Source organism: Hipposideros armiger, unplaced genomic scaffold (genome assembly GCF_001890085.2).
Source record: "Hipposideros armiger isolate ML-2016 unplaced genomic scaffold, ASM189008v1 scaffold_70, whole genome shotgun sequence".
NCBI lineage: Eukaryota > Metazoa > Chordata > Mammalia > Chiroptera > Hipposideridae > Hipposideros > Hipposideros armiger.
Window position 1 is genome coordinate 455,951 of NW_017731420.1, and position 16,846 is coordinate 472,796.

The 16,846-nt window shown below is 40.0% G+C and overlaps 1 protein-coding gene and 1 long non-coding RNA gene across 6 annotated transcripts in view; one reads left to right on the plus strand and one right to left on the minus strand.

Moving 5' to 3' along the window:
- LOC109382773 (uncharacterized) overlaps window positions 1–11,532 on the minus strand; it is a 50,968-nt gene extending 39,436 nt beyond the window's left edge. The window contains exons 1-3 of one of the 2 annotated variants that reach the window (XR_002123982.1): window positions 11,281–11,532; window positions 7,097–7,187; window positions 3,999–4,079 (exon numbers count right to left, since the gene is read on the minus strand). This is a non-coding gene — a long non-coding RNA (uncharacterized LOC109382773). The remainder of the gene's footprint in view (window positions 1–3,998; window positions 4,080–7,096; window positions 7,188–11,280) is intronic. The other variant, XR_002123983.1, reaches the window with a different exon arrangement.
- A 110-nt stretch (window positions 11,533–11,642) lies between these two features.
- MTDH (metadherin) overlaps window positions 11,643–16,846 on the plus strand; it is a 99,118-nt gene continuing 93,914 nt past the window's right edge. For 2 of the 4 annotated variants that reach the window (XM_019642542.1, XM_019642544.1), the window contains exon 1: window positions 11,647–12,364. In XM_019642542.1, coding sequence (XP_019498087.1) covers window positions 11,984–12,364 — 381 coding nt within the window. In that variant the 5' untranslated portion in view covers window positions 11,647–11,983. Of the gene's footprint in view, window positions 12,365–16,846 lie in introns of all 4 variants that reach the window. The other 2 variants (XM_019642545.1, XM_019642543.1) reach the window with 2 other exon arrangements.

Sequence of the window (16,846 nt, forward strand, 5' to 3'; positions counted from 1 at the left end):
AAATCCTCCAGACAGAAAATCAACATGGAAACAGTGGCCTTAAATGACACTTTAGACCAGCTGGATTTAATCAATATTTTTAGAGCATTTCACCCCAAAGCAACAGAATATACATTCTTCTCAAGTATACATGGAACATTTTCCAAGATAGACCACATATTAGGCCACAAAACAAGTTCAATAAATGCAAGAATATTGAAATCATATAAAGTGTCTTCTCTGATCACAATACTATGAAACTAGAAATAAATTATAAGAAGAAACCCGGAAAGCACACAAATACATGGAGAGTGAATAACATACTATTAAATAGCGAGTGGGTCAAAAATTAGATCAAAGAAGAAATCAAAAGCTATCTTAAAACAAATGAAAATGAATACACACAACCCAAAATCTATGGGATGCAACGAAAGCAGTCCTAAGAGGAAAATTCATAGTAATGCAGGCCTATCTAAAGACAAGAACAATCTCAAATCAACCGACTATCTTTACACCTAAGGGAACTGGAGAAAGAACAGCAAAACAAGCCCAAAGGGAGTACAAGGAAGGAAATAATAAAGAACAGAGCAGAAATAAATTAAATAGAGACAAAAAAAAAACAATACAAAAGATCAATGAAACCAAGAGCTGGTTTTTTGAAAAGATAAACAAAATCGACAAACCCTTAGCCAGACTCACCAAGAAAGAAAGAGGACCCAAGTTAATAAAATCACAAATGAAAGAGGAGAAGTGACAATTGATGCCACAGAAATACAGAAAATTGTAAGAAAATACTACAAGCAACTATAGTCCAACAAATTTGACAATTTGGAAGAAATGGATCAATTTGTAGAAGCATACAATCTACCAAATCTGAACCAAGAAGAAACAAAAACTCTGAACAGACTGATTACTATCACACAAATTGAATCAGTAATCAACAAGCTTCCAATAAACAAAAGTCCTGGACCAGATGGCTTCACAGGTGAATTTTACAAAACATTCAATAAAGAATTAATACATCTTCTCCTCAAACTATTCCAAAAAATACAAAAGGATGGAAGACTCCCAAGCACATTTTATGAAGCCACTATTACTCTGATCCCAAAATCATACAAAAACATTACAAAAAAAGAAAAGTACAGGCCGATATCCCTAATGAACATAGATGCAAAAAATCCTCAATAAAATACTAGCAAACAGAATTCAGCATCACATTCAAAAGATCATACACCACAATCAAGTGGGATTCATTCCTGCTATGCAAGGTTGGCTCAATATCTGCAAATCAATTTACGTAATACATCACATTAACAAAATGAAAAATAAAAATTATATGGTCATATCAATAGATGCAGAAAAAGCATTTGACAAAATCCAGCAGCCATTTATGGTAAAAACCCTTAGCAAAGTGGAATAGTGGGATCATATCTCAATATAATAAAGGCCATATATGATAAGCCCACAGCAAACATCGTACTCAATGGGAAAGGCTAAAAGCTTTCCCCATAAGATCAGGAACAAGACAAGTCTGCCCACTTTCATCACTTCTATTCAACATAGTTATGGAAGTTCTAGCCACAGCAATCAGACAAGAAATGAAATAAAAGGCATCCAAATTGGAAAAGAGGAAGTAAAATTGTCTTTATATGCAGATGACATGATACTGTATATAAAGAATCCCAAAGACGCCACCAAAAAAACTGTTAGAACTGAAATGAATTTAGTAAGGTAGCAGGACACAAAATTAACATTCAGAAATCACTTGCATTTGTATACACCAATAATAAACTATCAGAAGAAGAAATCAGGAAATCAATCCCTTTTACAGTTGCTTCAAAAACAATAAAATATCTAGGAATAAATTTAACCAAAGAAGTAAAAGACCTGTACTCTGAAAATTATAAGACACTGAAGAGAGAAATCAAAAAAGATACAAATATATGAAAATACATACCATGTTCATGGATAGGAAGAATTAATATAGTTAAAATGTCAATACTACCTAAGGCAATATATAGAATCAATGCAATTCCTATCAAATTACCAAGGACATTTTTCTCAGAAATATATCATATAATCCTAAAATTTATATGGAACCATAAAAGACCCCGAATAGCCACAGCAATCTCAAGAAATAAGGACAAAGTGGGAGGTATCACGCTACCCGACATCAAACCATACTGCACAGCTACAGTAGTCAAAACAGTATGGTACTGGTATCATAAAAACAGGCACATAGATCAATGAAACAGAATAGAGAGCCCAGAAATAAATCCATGCATATACGGACAGTTAGTCTATGACAATGGAAGCAAGAATTTACATTGGAGCAAAGATAGTCTATTTAATAAATGTAATGGGAAAATTGGACTGACAAATGCAAAAAAAATTGAAAATGGACCACCTCCTTTGGTCATATACAAAACTAATTCAAAATAAATTAAGGATTTAACTGTAAGACCTGAAACCATAAAACTCCTAGAAGAAAATATAGGGACTAAATTTGCAGACATTACCCTGAGCAATAGTTTTACTGATACATCCCCAGGGGCAAGGGAACTAAAAAAAAAAAAAAAAGTGAATAATGGGACTACATCAACTTAAAAGTTTTTTCACAACAAAGGAAACCATCAATAAAACAAAAAGGAAGCCTACTGAATGGGAGAAGATATTTTTCAATGACATATCTGATAAGGGGTTAATGTCCAAAATTTATAAAACACTCATGAAAATCAACACCAAAAACACGAACAACCCAATTAAAAAATGGGCAGAGGAGATGAAGAGGCATTTCTCTAAAGAGGCATATAGATGGCCAACAGGCATATGAAAAAATGTTCAACCTCCCTAATCATTAGAGAAATGCAAATAAAAACCACAATGAGCTACCACCTCACTCTGGTCAGAATAGCTATCATCAATAAATCAACAAACAACAAGTGCTGGTGAGGCTGTGGGAAAAAGAGAACCCTGCTACACTGTTGGGGGGGGACTGCAGATTGGTGCAGTCACTATGGAAATCAATATGGAGGTATCTCAAAAAACTGGAAATGGAACTACCATATGACCCAGCAATTCCACTCCTGGATATCTATCCAGAGAAACACAAGACGCTAATTCAAAAAAATATATGCACCCATTTCATGCAACACTGTTTACAATAGCCAAGACTTGGAAACTGAAATGCCCATCGGTAGAGAACTGGATTAAGAAATTGTGGTAAATTTACACAATGGAGTATTAGTCAGCTATACAAAAGAATGAAATCATACCATTTACAATGATATGCATGGACCTAGAGAACATTATGTTAAGTGAAATAAGTCAGAGAAAGGCAAATACCATATGATCTCACTTATATGTGGAATCTAAAAAACTGAATGAACAAGCAAAGTAAACAGAAATAGTCTCAGAGATATAGAGGAAAAACTGATGGTAGCTAGTTGGGAGGGGGATGGGGATGAAGGAGAAGGGGAAGGGATTAGACAGCATAAATAGGTAACTACAATATTGTCACAGGGATATGAAAGACAGTTCGGGGAATATAATTAACAATGTTGTATTTTGTAGGGTGTCAGGTGGTCACATGTCTTGCTAGGGAGAATGCATCATGGATGGGGAAGAGGTTTGATCACTGCACTGTACACCTGAAGCTGATGTTGTATAATATTGTATGTCAACTATAAGTGAATATATATAGTCATGGGACGTGAAGTATAGTGTGGGAGTGGAGTCAAGGGAATTGTAATAGATATGTATGATAAGGGGGGAGAGTGGGGTGGCGGATTGGGGGCGGGGGGGTTGTCACTTTGAGGGGTAAAAAGTATAACTATTGCACTATTATACAGCTGAAACTAATTGAAAAATGTTTATTTCACAAAAACATTCAATATTGTTTTGTGTTAATTTCAGTTGTACAGTATAGTGGTTAGCCATTTGTATAATTTAAGAAGTGATTCCCCTATGATGTCTGACAACTAATTTAGCAAACTCATCCTCGAAAAAGTGCTACATACCTCATTGCTGAATATCAGTACGGTCAGCTTCGAAGTAGTCCCCTTGGGAATCTATGTACAGATGCCAGCGCCTCATCTACCCTTCAAAGAAATTTTGAAACTCATTTTGGAATAATCATCAGAGCTGTCATCATATTATCCTTGATGTCCTGAATGTTATCAAAATGTCTGCCTTTCAATATTTCTTTTATCTTTGGGTAAAGAAAGAGGTCACTGGGGGCCAGATCAGGTGAGTAGAGATGGTGCTCCACTACAATTATTTGTCTATTGGCTAAAAAGTCACTCACAGACAGTGCTGTGTGAGCTGGTGCATTGTTGTAATGCAAGAGCAATGAATTGTTCGTGAAAAATTCAGGTTGTTTTTGTCTAACTTCTTCACACAGCCTTTTCATCACTTCCAAATAGTAAACTTGGTTAACTGTTTGTGCAGTTGGTACAAATTCATAATGAATAATCCCTCTGATATCAAAAAAGGTTAGCAACATCGTTTTGACTCTTGAGTTAGGCTGACGGAACTTTTTTGGTCATGGAGAATTGGCTGACTTCCATTGTGCACTTCGACACTTTCTTTCAGGGTCATATTAGTACACCCATGTTTCATCACTAGTGATACATGACCCAAACATCGTCTTGCCTCTCCAAAAGGTCTTGGCAAGCTTCGACTGTCCTTTCCTTTTGTCCATTGGTGAGCTCCTTCAGGACCATTTTTGCACACACCTTTCTCATGCCAAGATTTTCAGTTAAGATTTTCCTGTTTCTCTATCGATGTTTACTTGGTCCTCTATGCTTCTCGCAGTCAGTGACAATTTTGACGCACAATTTGTCTGTTGTTGTTTTTTTTTTGCAATGTTTTTGTTAGTTCTGCTCATTACTGGCCTCCCTGACCTCTAGTCATCAGTGACATGTTCTCTTCCCTCAGAAAAACGTTTAATCCATTTGTACACTGCTGTGTTCTTCATGGCATTATCTTCATAAACTTGGGCTAACATTTCCCTGATTTCACTTCCACTCTTGCCAAGTTTAACAAGAAATTTAATGTTTGTTTGTTGCTCTAATTCAAGCTCAGACATTCTTGCAATGGCACAAAAAAACTCACAATAATAAACTCCACTCAGCAAGACACCACCACACGTCGACACAAACACAACTATGAGACACTGATATACCAAGGTTATGAAACTTACCAAGCTGTTTGTACAGTGCTGCCAATGTAAGTGCATGGTGGCAAGTTCACGAACTTAAATGCCAGACTTCGTAGTCTAGTACTCACTTGGCACTATACATAGCTATTACCATCTTGACTATATTCTCTGTGCTTTACTTTACATCCTCATAATTATTTTGTAACTACCAATTTGTACTTCTTTTTTTAAAGATTTTATTGGGGAATTGAAGAAGGAAACAGTGTTGGGGAATTGGGGAAAGGGAACATTGTGTTTTTCCAGGACCCATCAGCTCCAACTGAAGTTGTCCTTCAGTCTTAGTTGTGGAGGGCACATGCTCAGCTCTAAGTCCAGTCGCTGTTTTCAATCTATTTGCGGGTGGGCATAGTCCACCACCCCATGTGGGAGTCAAACCGGCAACCTTGTTGCACACTGAACCATGTGGCCGCCTGTCAGCAGCTCGCGGCTGCTCAGCTCAAGGTGCCAAATTCAATCTTAGTTGTGGGCAGGGGGGAGAGTGGGGGTGCAGCTCACCATCCCATACAGGTGTCGAATTGGCAACCTTGCTGCTAAGAGCATGCACTCTCACCAGCTCAGCAGCAGCTCAGCTCAGGCGCAGCTCACTGGCCCCTGTGGGAATCAGATCGGCTCCTGTTGCTCAGAACTTGAGCTCTTCAACTGAGCCACTCGGCTGGCCCCCCAATTTGTACTTAATCCCTTCACCTTTTTCACCCTATCCCTTAGCCCCTCTCCTATCACCCTAATAAATCTAGTACCCATCTGACACCATACAGTTACAACATTATTGACTATATTCCTTGTGCTATACCTACCATCCCCATGACAACTTTGTAATAGTGTATTTGCACTTCTTAATCCCTTCCCTTTTTTCACTCACTCCCAACCCCATTCCTATCTGGCAACCATCAAAATGTTCTTTGTATCTATGAGTGTGTACATATAAGTGAAGTCATATTGCATCTGCTTTTCTCTGTCAGACACACTCCACTCAGCACAATACCTTCTAGGTCCATTCATGCCACCACAGAAGGCAAGACTCATTCCCTTCCATGCCCAAGGAATATTCCATTGTATATATGTACCACCTCCTCTTTATTCATTCATCCATCGATGGACACTCAGGCTGCCTCCACATCTTCGCTATTGTAAATAATGTTGCAATGAACATATGGATGCACATGTCCTCTTGAAGAAGTGTTTTGGGTTTGTTCAGGTAAATACCCAGAAGTGGGATTACTGGGTCCTTTTTTGTCTCTTATTGTAGCCTTTGTTTTAAAGTCTATTTTGTCTGGTATAAGTATTGCTACCCCGTTTTTTGTTTTGTTTTTTTCCACTTTCTTGAAATAACTTTTTCCATCCCTTCACTTTCAATCTGTGTGTTTTTCAATTTGAAGCAAGTTTCTTATAGGCAGCACATGTAACGGTTTTGTTTTCTTATCCATTCAGTAACTCTATGTTTATGATCAGAGCATTTAATCCATTTACATTGAAAATAATTGTTGATATGTAGTTATTGCCATTTTATTCTTTTTTTTTTTCCTCTTAAAAAAGTCCTTCTAACATTCCTTGTAATACTGGTTTAGTGGTGATGAATTCTTTAGCTTTCTCTTATCTGGGATGCTGTTTTTTTCTGTCCTTCAATTTGAAATGATAGCCTTGCTGGGTAGAGTAGTCTTGGTTGTAAATTCTTGCTTTTCATCACTTTGAATATTTCTTGCCACTCCCTTCTGGCCTGCAAAGTTTCTGTTGAGAAATCAGTTGACAATCTTATGGGACCTCCCTTATAAGTTACTAGTTGCCTTTCTCTTGTTGCTTTTAGGATTCTCTGTCTTTAACCTTTACCATTCTCATCCTCGTCAAAATCTTAAGGACTCTATTATACAGAACAATGCTCTCCACATTCCAGACATATACCATGTTCTCTCATGTCCCAAGCCTTCACTTTTGCTGGTCCCCATGCTTGGAAATTCTTCTCTATCCTCTCCCTTCTCTTCTTAGCAACATTCTGTTGCGGGAAAAGAAAAGATGGTCCTTGGCTTCACATAGGAATGTATTCTAATGTGAGCCAATACAGAGTTTTAAAGTAAGTTTAGCAGAGAGTAAGTAAAAAAACAAAGGCCATCCCATAGACAGAGTGGCAGTCTCTAACCACAAGTGGAAAAGACCCCTCCATCCCCCAGGCTAGGGTTTATATGTGTTTTCTGCTTCCACAAAAATTTCATTGGTATGAAGAGAAAGAGAGATAGAACAATGGTAAGTTTATCTTTAACTTCAATAAGATGCCAGAACAGGGGCAGGTTGGTTAACTCTTGTAAAACACAACCTGTGTTTAATTTGCTATGGGTTTAACTACAGGGATGGTCCTAATGGAGTCTCTAGTCTTCCAGGGGATTGCTCTGTGTCACTGAGTAATGTCTGCCTGAGTTCTGTATCTTTGAGCACATAGACAGCAAGCTTGGAATCCAACCCCTTAATTTCTTTCTCTGTAAAAATAGTCCTCATGCTCCTTCCCTATATTTATTCTACTTAATCTAAACATACTGCATTTAAAGTGTTCTGCAATCCTGTGCAGAAATATTCTCTCGCTTCTTTGTGATATCAAACATTTTGTAAATACCTCATCATCCCTGCTACAGATTGGGTTCTCTGGGAAGCAGACTTTGAGATAGATTAGCATAAATGGAAATACTCTTGGAACCAACGCCAATGGAAGCAGGAGGTAGAACAGAGCTGAGATGCAGCACCAGCAGTCCTTAGCCAACCCCAGGGAGTGTTCTGGGGGCTGGGATAGTGTTTTAAAATTGTCCCAAGTTGGAGCAATAAGGCCAGAACTTTATACCCCCAGACTGATGAATCATTGGATTTGGGCTATCCCTGGAAAGAGACATGACCTTGGCTGAGGAAGTTTTCCTCAGTAATTTTCCTCAAAAGTCTGACACCTAGGGGATATCTCCTGGTAATCCTCCCAGAGTTGGGGAATAATTCCTTCATTACTGAAGAGGGATCTGGGAGGTGCATCAACAGCATCCAGTACAATCTCCATGCTCAAAGAAACTGACTATATAGCAATACACTCTTCTATTGAGGCTGTTTAAGAAAGGTCCATCATCCTCACTAGGTTCAGAGATTTTTGAGGACCAACAGCATGTATTTAAAGCACAGTTGGGATTTAACAAAAGTGCAGTGAAAAACTCATTGAAAAAAAATTACCCAAGGAGAATGATTAACCAAAAACACAGGAGCCTAATTGAAAAAACAGAGTGTCAATTTCTTCCTTTACATCATTATTTTTCAACCATTTTTTTCATTATCACCCCTCTAATGGCCCTTTCAGATATTTTCTCCTAATCGCCACATGAAATTTTAATATCACAGATATATTGTATATCTTTGCATGTAGTGTACTTTATGTATTAAAAAAAGATTTTTCCCCCAGAGATCAATTTTTATACCCATAGGAGCAATACTGCTCCATTGAGAATACACAATTTATACTAATAAATATTACTGCTGAGAAGATCAGAGTACTTAAGTCAGCTCTTCAATCCATTCTCTCTCATGTGGTAAGTCTACATGAGATGCCATATTACAACCTGGATGTGGTGTGCTGTGCATGAAATCAAAGTAAACGGAGTTAAATGACCTTACGGATGCCTATTGAGCTAAGATGGCCCCAAATACTTTACTCAGGGTATGATTATAGCAACCCAGCATTTTGGGAGCCAGGGGAGCCTCCGTTATTTTGCCTAGACCCTGTGCAAACTACTGCTAATTAATCAAACTATTTAATTTTTATCACTTAAATTTAATTACAAATTATTTCAGGCATACAAAAAATAGAGATAATATAAGGACTACTCTTATACCCATAATCCAGTTTAAGAGATAAAGCATTATAGATACATTTGTAACCCCTTGTATACTCATCCCAATCCCATTTTTCTCTTGCTCTCCCTAGGAATAACCACTATCCCGAATTTGGTATTCATTATTCCCATGTATGCTTTTACATTTTTCTCTATAACTGCTTTTTTAAACTTGGTTTCAGAATATAAATATCCTTTTATATGTTTACTGCTGTATGCATTCCACTGAATACACCACAATTTTCACTTTTGTTATCACATTCAATCTTCTCTGCTTCCCCTGGCCCAAACCCTCATACCCCAAAGTTTTTAGCCCCAAACAGGTTCTTAGCATATCTCCTGATCTTTTAAAAACAGACTTGCAAATATCCTGGTCCTTTCAATAACACATTTATAAACTATCTCTCAGCTTAGGATACTTTAGCAGATAATTTCATTATTTACTAATTCTTACTAGACTTATTGTAAAAATTACCCTTTCAAGACCATATCTCCAAGTTATTGGCACACTCAGCTGTAGTTCCCTGTAACCACCCTCATAGGTGTATAATCCTGTAATCCAGGAGTTTATAATGGCAATATTTTTCTTTCAACATTTTTGAAAAATTTGTTGGAATTTTTCTTTCATCAGCCCTCAAAGATAAGCTCCTTGAGTGGAAACTCCTGCACTGTTATGGACTAAATAAATGTTTGTTGTCCTCTCGGCCAAAAAAAACCTCATACTGTATATTTAAACCCTGACCCACAATTTGACTGTATTTGGAGATAGGGCCTTTAAGGAAGTAATGAAGGTTAAATGAAGTCAAATGGTATGGCCCTTATGTGATAAGATATTAACTCCTTTACACATAGTCTGCTTTGCTTTGAGTCTTTCAAAGCATTGCTTCATTTAAATTTTATCTAAACTTCATTCTGCTGCAATAAACCTAACTTTGTATGCTACAGGTATATTCCTGTGAGCTTTATCAGATGGGCTTTATCAACTGACATGAATGTTCGTGACCATATTAAATGCAAAACAGCAAAAAGTTTATGACCCCATTTTTGTTTTTAAAATATAAATATGTGGAAAGATGACTAGAAAGTTATATATGAAAAATGATTATATCTGTATTACCTAATACAGTAAACATATATTTACTTTTTAAGGTTAAAGGACAGTCATGGAAAAAAAAAGATATGATTTTACATAATCAATACTTGCTAGGCTGCCAAGGGAACCCAGGCAAACCCTGATATTATCGTACAATAGCTTAATTCATAAATCCACAGGTGCTAACCTAAATAGAATGGGCAGTGGAACTTCTCAGGCAAGTCATCACCCTGTCTCTGAAAACAAAACATAAGTGTAGGATTACAAATCTAATAAATATAATAAAATTTGGAAACTTTTAGAGCTAAAGCAGATCCCGATGACATCTTCTAAATTGTTGACCTTGTAATTTACAGTCTTTAACTGTAAATCTGTATAAAGCTTAGCTGGGGTAGTTTATGTCTATTATTTACAAAATTCCCTTCGACCCATTAATCACACAATGCATTACAACACTGTTGCAAAGTAGGTCAAAATACATTTTTGACATTTGGTCTAAATAGTCTTACACGCTTTCTATTTGAGAAAGCCTATATTTAGTTCACTTAAGACACTTGCTTACATACTAATTATCACTTAAAGATAAAACACTGGAGTTTCCTTATAGCAAATGGAATTTAAAATCCCTAAGGTAATCCCCAATCATCACTTTAGTAATTAAAATCTGAAAAGGTAATTCATTTCCTTCTAAGGAGGTGGTCAACACAGAGATGGTCAACACAGCATACCAAAATATAATTTAAAAAATTTTTGTGGTCTTGTATCAAAGCTCAAAGTGCAACAAGGAAGCTACCTCTAACATGTAAACACAATTTAATGTGTTTCTGTTATTTCTTAAAGCTACAAATTAGTAGGTAAATATTGCCGCCTACGGACTTTCCAATTTTTGAATTCTGGAGACGAACAAACAGAGTGAATGAACAATACGACAGGACTGGGTTCTAGCCAGGCAGGCGAATGGTAGGCACTCAGTCTGCGTTAGTTGGCCCTGAATAGAAGTACCCATAATGTGAATTACACCGAGGCCCTGGAAGAGGAGCCCATTCTGAAAGTATCTAGCCGATCACTGGCCCAAGGGAAAACACCGCTTCTACTCCACCACCACTCCCAGAAATAGAATGAAGAAAACCTACTCGTACCAGGAAGACTTTGACCTAGGCCCTGTGACCCGGTGTCTCGCTCTTCACCCTCCTCCCCTCTCTGCCAGCAACGCCGGCTTCCCCGTGAGCCCCTCCCCGGGACTCATTCAAAGTGCCACGTCGCCAAGTCTCGGGTCACCAGCCACCCCGCGGAGGCTTCCTCCAGTTAACCCCTCCCAGCCTCCCGTCCAGTCACCGATCCCCAGGCTCGGCTCCTCCACCAGGCCCGAAAGAGTCACAGCCAACGGCGACAGCCGCGCCCCGGCCCCAAAGGCTCCCACCCCGCCCGGCCCGCGCCCACGTGATACCCTTCCCCGCCCACCGGCTCCCACGTGACTTGCGGCCCTCCCCGGTAGTCCCCGCGCGCGGCTTGGATCCGGGCCGAAGCCGCCATTGTTCCGCCGGGGGAAGACAGCGGAGCCTGGCACTGGCGCCGAGACGCCGCTTAGCGGCCGCCACTGGAGACACTCCCTCCCGCCGCCCCCCCTCCTCCTGGCGGCGGCCGAGTGAGGCTGACAAGGGGGAACTGGGAGCCCCCTCTACTCCTGGCGGCGGCAGCGGCCGATCCCGGCTCCGGCGCGAGGGGCGGCCGCGATGCGCTCGGCCTGAGACAGTCGGCCCGGCCCCTCCTAGCTTCCCTTGACTCTTCCACGGCGTCTCTGCGCCCCAGCGTCATCCTGCGCTCCCTCTGACGGGAGGGAAGATGGCTGCACGGAGCTGGCCAGACGAGCTGGCCCAGCAGGCCGAGGAGGGCTCGGCCCGGCTGCGGGAAATGCTTTCGGTCGGCCTAGGCTTTCTGCGCACCGAGCTGGGCCTCGACCTGGGGCTGGAACCGAAGCGGTACCCGGGCTGGGTGATCCTGGTGGGCACGGGCGCGCTCGGGCTGCTGCTGCTCTTCCTGCTGTGCTACGGCTGGGCCGCGGCTTGCGCCGGCGCCCGCAAGAAGCGGAGGAGCCCGCCCCGCAAGCGGGAGGAGGCGGCGGCCGCCCCGGCCCCGGCCCCTGATGACCTGGTCCTGCTGAAGACGCTCAGGAGCGACGAGCAGAAGAAGAAGAGCAAAAAGAAATTGACCGAGAAGCCCAAAGTGAGTAGGGGAGGAGCGGCGGTAGAGTAGGGGCGAGGGGCCGGCGTGGAGACCCTCGAGCGAGCGGAAGGCCGAGCCCCGTCCCCTCCATCCGGGAATAGAAAAGGAAGAGAGTGAGGTTAGTCGAGAGTCCGGACGCAGAACTCCCCAGGTGGAGTAGGTGATCGGTTGGACAAGTTACTTGGGAGAATGGTGGGAAGTCGGGGCGTGTAGGACGGGTGGGGAAATGTAGGACCAGTTTGAAGGAAGGAAGTTAGATGGTCCGCCTGGGGTATGTTTCAATAAAAGCGCCCAGCGGTCAAGCCATTTTCGGGAACCTTGACCGGCCGGAATCACGTACCAACTCTCCTTGAGGCCTACGGGGTAGGGTGCGTGTGTAATGGGACCTTAGGATGGCGTTGGGAAGTTCTGGAAAGACTACGCCTGGAAGACAGATGTCTAGTTCAAGTCACATTGAGACGGTAGCCACTGGAGGCAACACGGTGACCTGAAAACTCTGGGGCTTACAGAGGATTAAAGGTACCCAGGTCTAGATGCGCTTCCATTTTAGTTGGGACCGTTAAAGGGAAATGGTTGCCCACTCTTATTTCTATGAATGTGGCCAGTGGAGGCCGGAACAGGAGCAAGGCAAGAGAGTCGGTTACCTAATATACTTTGGGGGAGGGGGGGGGTACGTGGCCCTATGAAAGAGCTAAGGCAAGTTCAGCGAAGGGGTGTGTGAGGTTTCGAAATAGAGTAAAAGGGGATGACAGGGCAGAATGGTGCAGGCTGAGGTTTTGAGACACCGATTTACCAGACCACGTGTGGAAGTACAGAGAGCATCACAACCGTTTTATCATGCCTTGTGTTTTATTTCTGCGTTCTTTATTGCCTTTCCCCCGTGGTTCTTACATTATATCTTCAATGGTTTTATTTATTTTTAAAAATACAATTGAGCAAATAGAGTATGAATGATGTGTACAACTAAGAGCAGCTCCTACTCTATTTTTATATCCACTGAATTAAGCCCTTCACCTTTTCAGTAAACGTAATCACGGCCCCACTTTGCGAAATCAACTCTGGTGTTTGGTGGGCAATGGGAGGTATACACATAGGAGTTAGAGTGAATCATGGAAACTAGTGTAGGAGACAGATTCATAAATAGTTCTAATATTGCATAGACTGATAGATGCTGTAGAAGTATGAGCAGTGTTAATGAGATTTGGAGGGTGGGAGATTATTTCATGGGAGAGATTTAGGAAAGTTATTGGAGGAAGTGGGATTTGACTTCAAACTAAAGTAATAAGTATTGTTGATAAGAGTACAAAAAAATAAGGCTGTGTTAGAGACTTGACAGGTCACAGTGCTTTATTAGCCCTAGATAAGTATTCACATTTTGCCTGCTGATTAAGAAGTTACAAGATACATACAAAACCCAGAAAAGGGTACAACTTTCTCATTATGAATACTACCTTTAATTAAGAGAAAACAGTACTGATTTAGAACATATATAATTAAATTTGTAGAGAGCATTAAGGATTACCAGAAAGTAATGTTATGATGGAAATAGAGAACGTGGCTCCAAGATGAGCAAAGGTGATCTTGAAAAAAACTACACATATTATTAATAAGCCTAAGCCTTGTGTGGATGAAGCAGGTTGTGAAAATTTCAAAGCCCTGTTTGAGAATTCTAAAATTTCAGATACACTTGAGCTCCAAGAGCCCATCCAAAGTGCATCATAACACTCAGATGACTCATCTGAAGAACACAGACTCCTGTGAAACTTGTACTGTGAGAAAGGCTCATCAGACTTAGGACTTATCCCTTCTCCTTCTTTTCATTTGCGTGAAGGAAGGGGCGAATGAAGAAAAAAATCTTTTATTAGCTTTGGGGAGTGGAGGATGGGAAGAACAACTAATGGTTGATGTTAATTGGGTGAGAAAATATCTTTGCCTCCTAATGGTAAAGATGTGATGGAGAAGTTTATCAACATTTACAAAATTGTGGCTTTCAAATGTTTTTTACTGCAACCTGCAGTAAGAAATACATTTTACATTACAATACCCACCTCACACATATAAAAACGGTTCTGTTTTTCTTTAATGATATTTGTATGCCATTAAATTGGGTTCACATTTGACTGTGAGGATGACCCACACTTAGAAAAGCACTGCTTTATAGGGCTAAGAAGTATTAACATAAGCTGCCCTTTTTTAGTACTCATACGCTTTGCACTGTGCTAAGTATTTACTTGCAGAAGAGCAGGATACAGCTTCCAAATTGAACACAGTGAAAAGAAATTCAATATTCATATGTCTTACTGTGAGGGAATACAAAAGTAAAGGCTCAGTTTCTCCCCAGGGAGCTTTTTACTCCAGTTGTGCACAAAAGATACACTCACAAAAATTAACAGTGCGACCCCAAGTATGGCAATGAAAGACTTAATCACAGAATTTGACTTTGAAACTGGGTCAGAGCAACATAGTGGAAGAGGCTGAAGAAACAGCAAAAGCCCAAGGAAAGGAGGCCTAACTGTCAGCCTGACAAGAATGGGGAACTCTAAACTTGAGTAAGGCATTTAACCTTGTTCTGTTTAGCTTATCTTGTTTATAAATTGAAGATCTTAGTTGAGTTAAAACACTGCCGGATTCCTCAAAGTGTTATCCCTGACTAGTTGCAGTAGAGTTACTTTGAATGCTTCTTAAAATTTGTAGATTCCTGAGCCCCTCCACAATCTTATAAATTCAAAATCTCTTAACAGCCTAGGGAATCTGCATTTTTAACAAGCTCTCTTGATAAATCCTTACCTGTTTGAAAACCACTTCCTGGAACAGTGCCATAAGAACCATAGTATAAGAGATTTCTAAGTGGAGTCATGTTTAATCTTTTAATCCATCCATCCCTTATTTACTATATTCTAATATACATTTTAGGATATACTTATTATTCAAGTGAATTCAGTGATGTAAACTATAGCTTTTTTTACTCTTTTATTTCATTGTTTTTAGTTTTCTTAAATCATTCCAAATTTTGCAACATGAATTTTCAAAATTTGCTTCTTGTAACTTGTTTTTGTTTTTAGAGTGGGTGGTGGTTAACTTTTTAAAACCTATTCATAAGCGTTTTTTGAAATTCTTATATTATTTCGGTTTTTATCTTCCAATAATAACTTACCATAGGTCTTTTAGGGCATGAATTGGAGGTTGTTCCCCTGTTAAAGTGAAGAGGGTAGCACTTTTCACTGATCTTAGTTCTTGGCATTTTGGGAAATCATTTTTATCTTTCATGCATTTTCCATGACACCTCATTCAGTGTGAGTATTAAATAGCTATCAATAAATATTTTTCACTTGACTTCACCTAAGCAATGATTTAGATGGATGTGAGATCTCAGATAACTCAATTGTTGCTTTGAATTTCAACTGGAAGCACATAACCAGGATCAACTTCAAAGAAGATTCATTTCAGTAAACAAGTTATTTTTCTATTAATGTAGGAATTCTCATAAAGATTTGCCCTAATGCAATTGTCAGTATCTATTATATAAGCTCAGTGAGTGAAAGAGTAGTGTTTTGTCTTGTTTGCTTCTGTATAATCTTGCACAGTGTTCAATAAATAGTTAGCGAATGCATAATATGTGTCCCACCAAAATATTTCTACAACCTATTCCTATTCTTCATTTCTGGTAAACAGCCATATGAGCCACCTTTTTATTTTTACAGTGGAAAACACCTATGTTGGCCTCATCTGGCTAAAATTTTGTAAGGGCTATCTTTCTACAGCCAATAAATCATTCTAATAGTATGCAGTGTCTTTTGTAGTCATTACTTCTGTTCTGGTTTCACTGCCATTGCCCTACTTTTGGGTTTTATTACCTTTTGCTTAGGCTATTCTAACAGCATCCTAACTGGTTTTCCTGCTTCCAGTCTTTTTGTTGCTGATCCTTTCTACCCACTCATGCCACTTAAATCTGTAATCATGTGACTTTCATGTTTACATCTTTTCCGTAGTTTCCCTATCAACTGTTGAATAAAATATAATCTGTGACATGACATTCAAGCCTCTTCACGATTTTACCTCATGTTTATCTCTTACCATTACCCCTAAGACATTACCATTAGCTAGACTTCTATTTCTCTTTATTCATATATTTTTTTCTATTAAAAGTCTTTCTTTCTATAATTTCTGCCAATTTCTACCTATCGTTCAAGGCCCAGCTACAGTGCTACTAGTATAAAGCCTTTCCTGGGGCCGGCCGAGTGGCGCGTTGGTTAGGAGTTGGCTTAGGACACCAGCTCTGAGCAGCAGGGCCCCAGTTCGGATCCCATATGAGGGCCAGTGGGGCTGGCCGGCAGCTGGCATGCGCTTTCATGAGCTGCCGTGAGCAGCTGTCCAATGGCCAGCAACTGATCTGCCTCACCTGGGAAGAGCGCAATGATAATACCAACATGGGCCAGTGAAGCGACATCCTCCACAACTAGACTGAAGAACAAAAGGACAGCA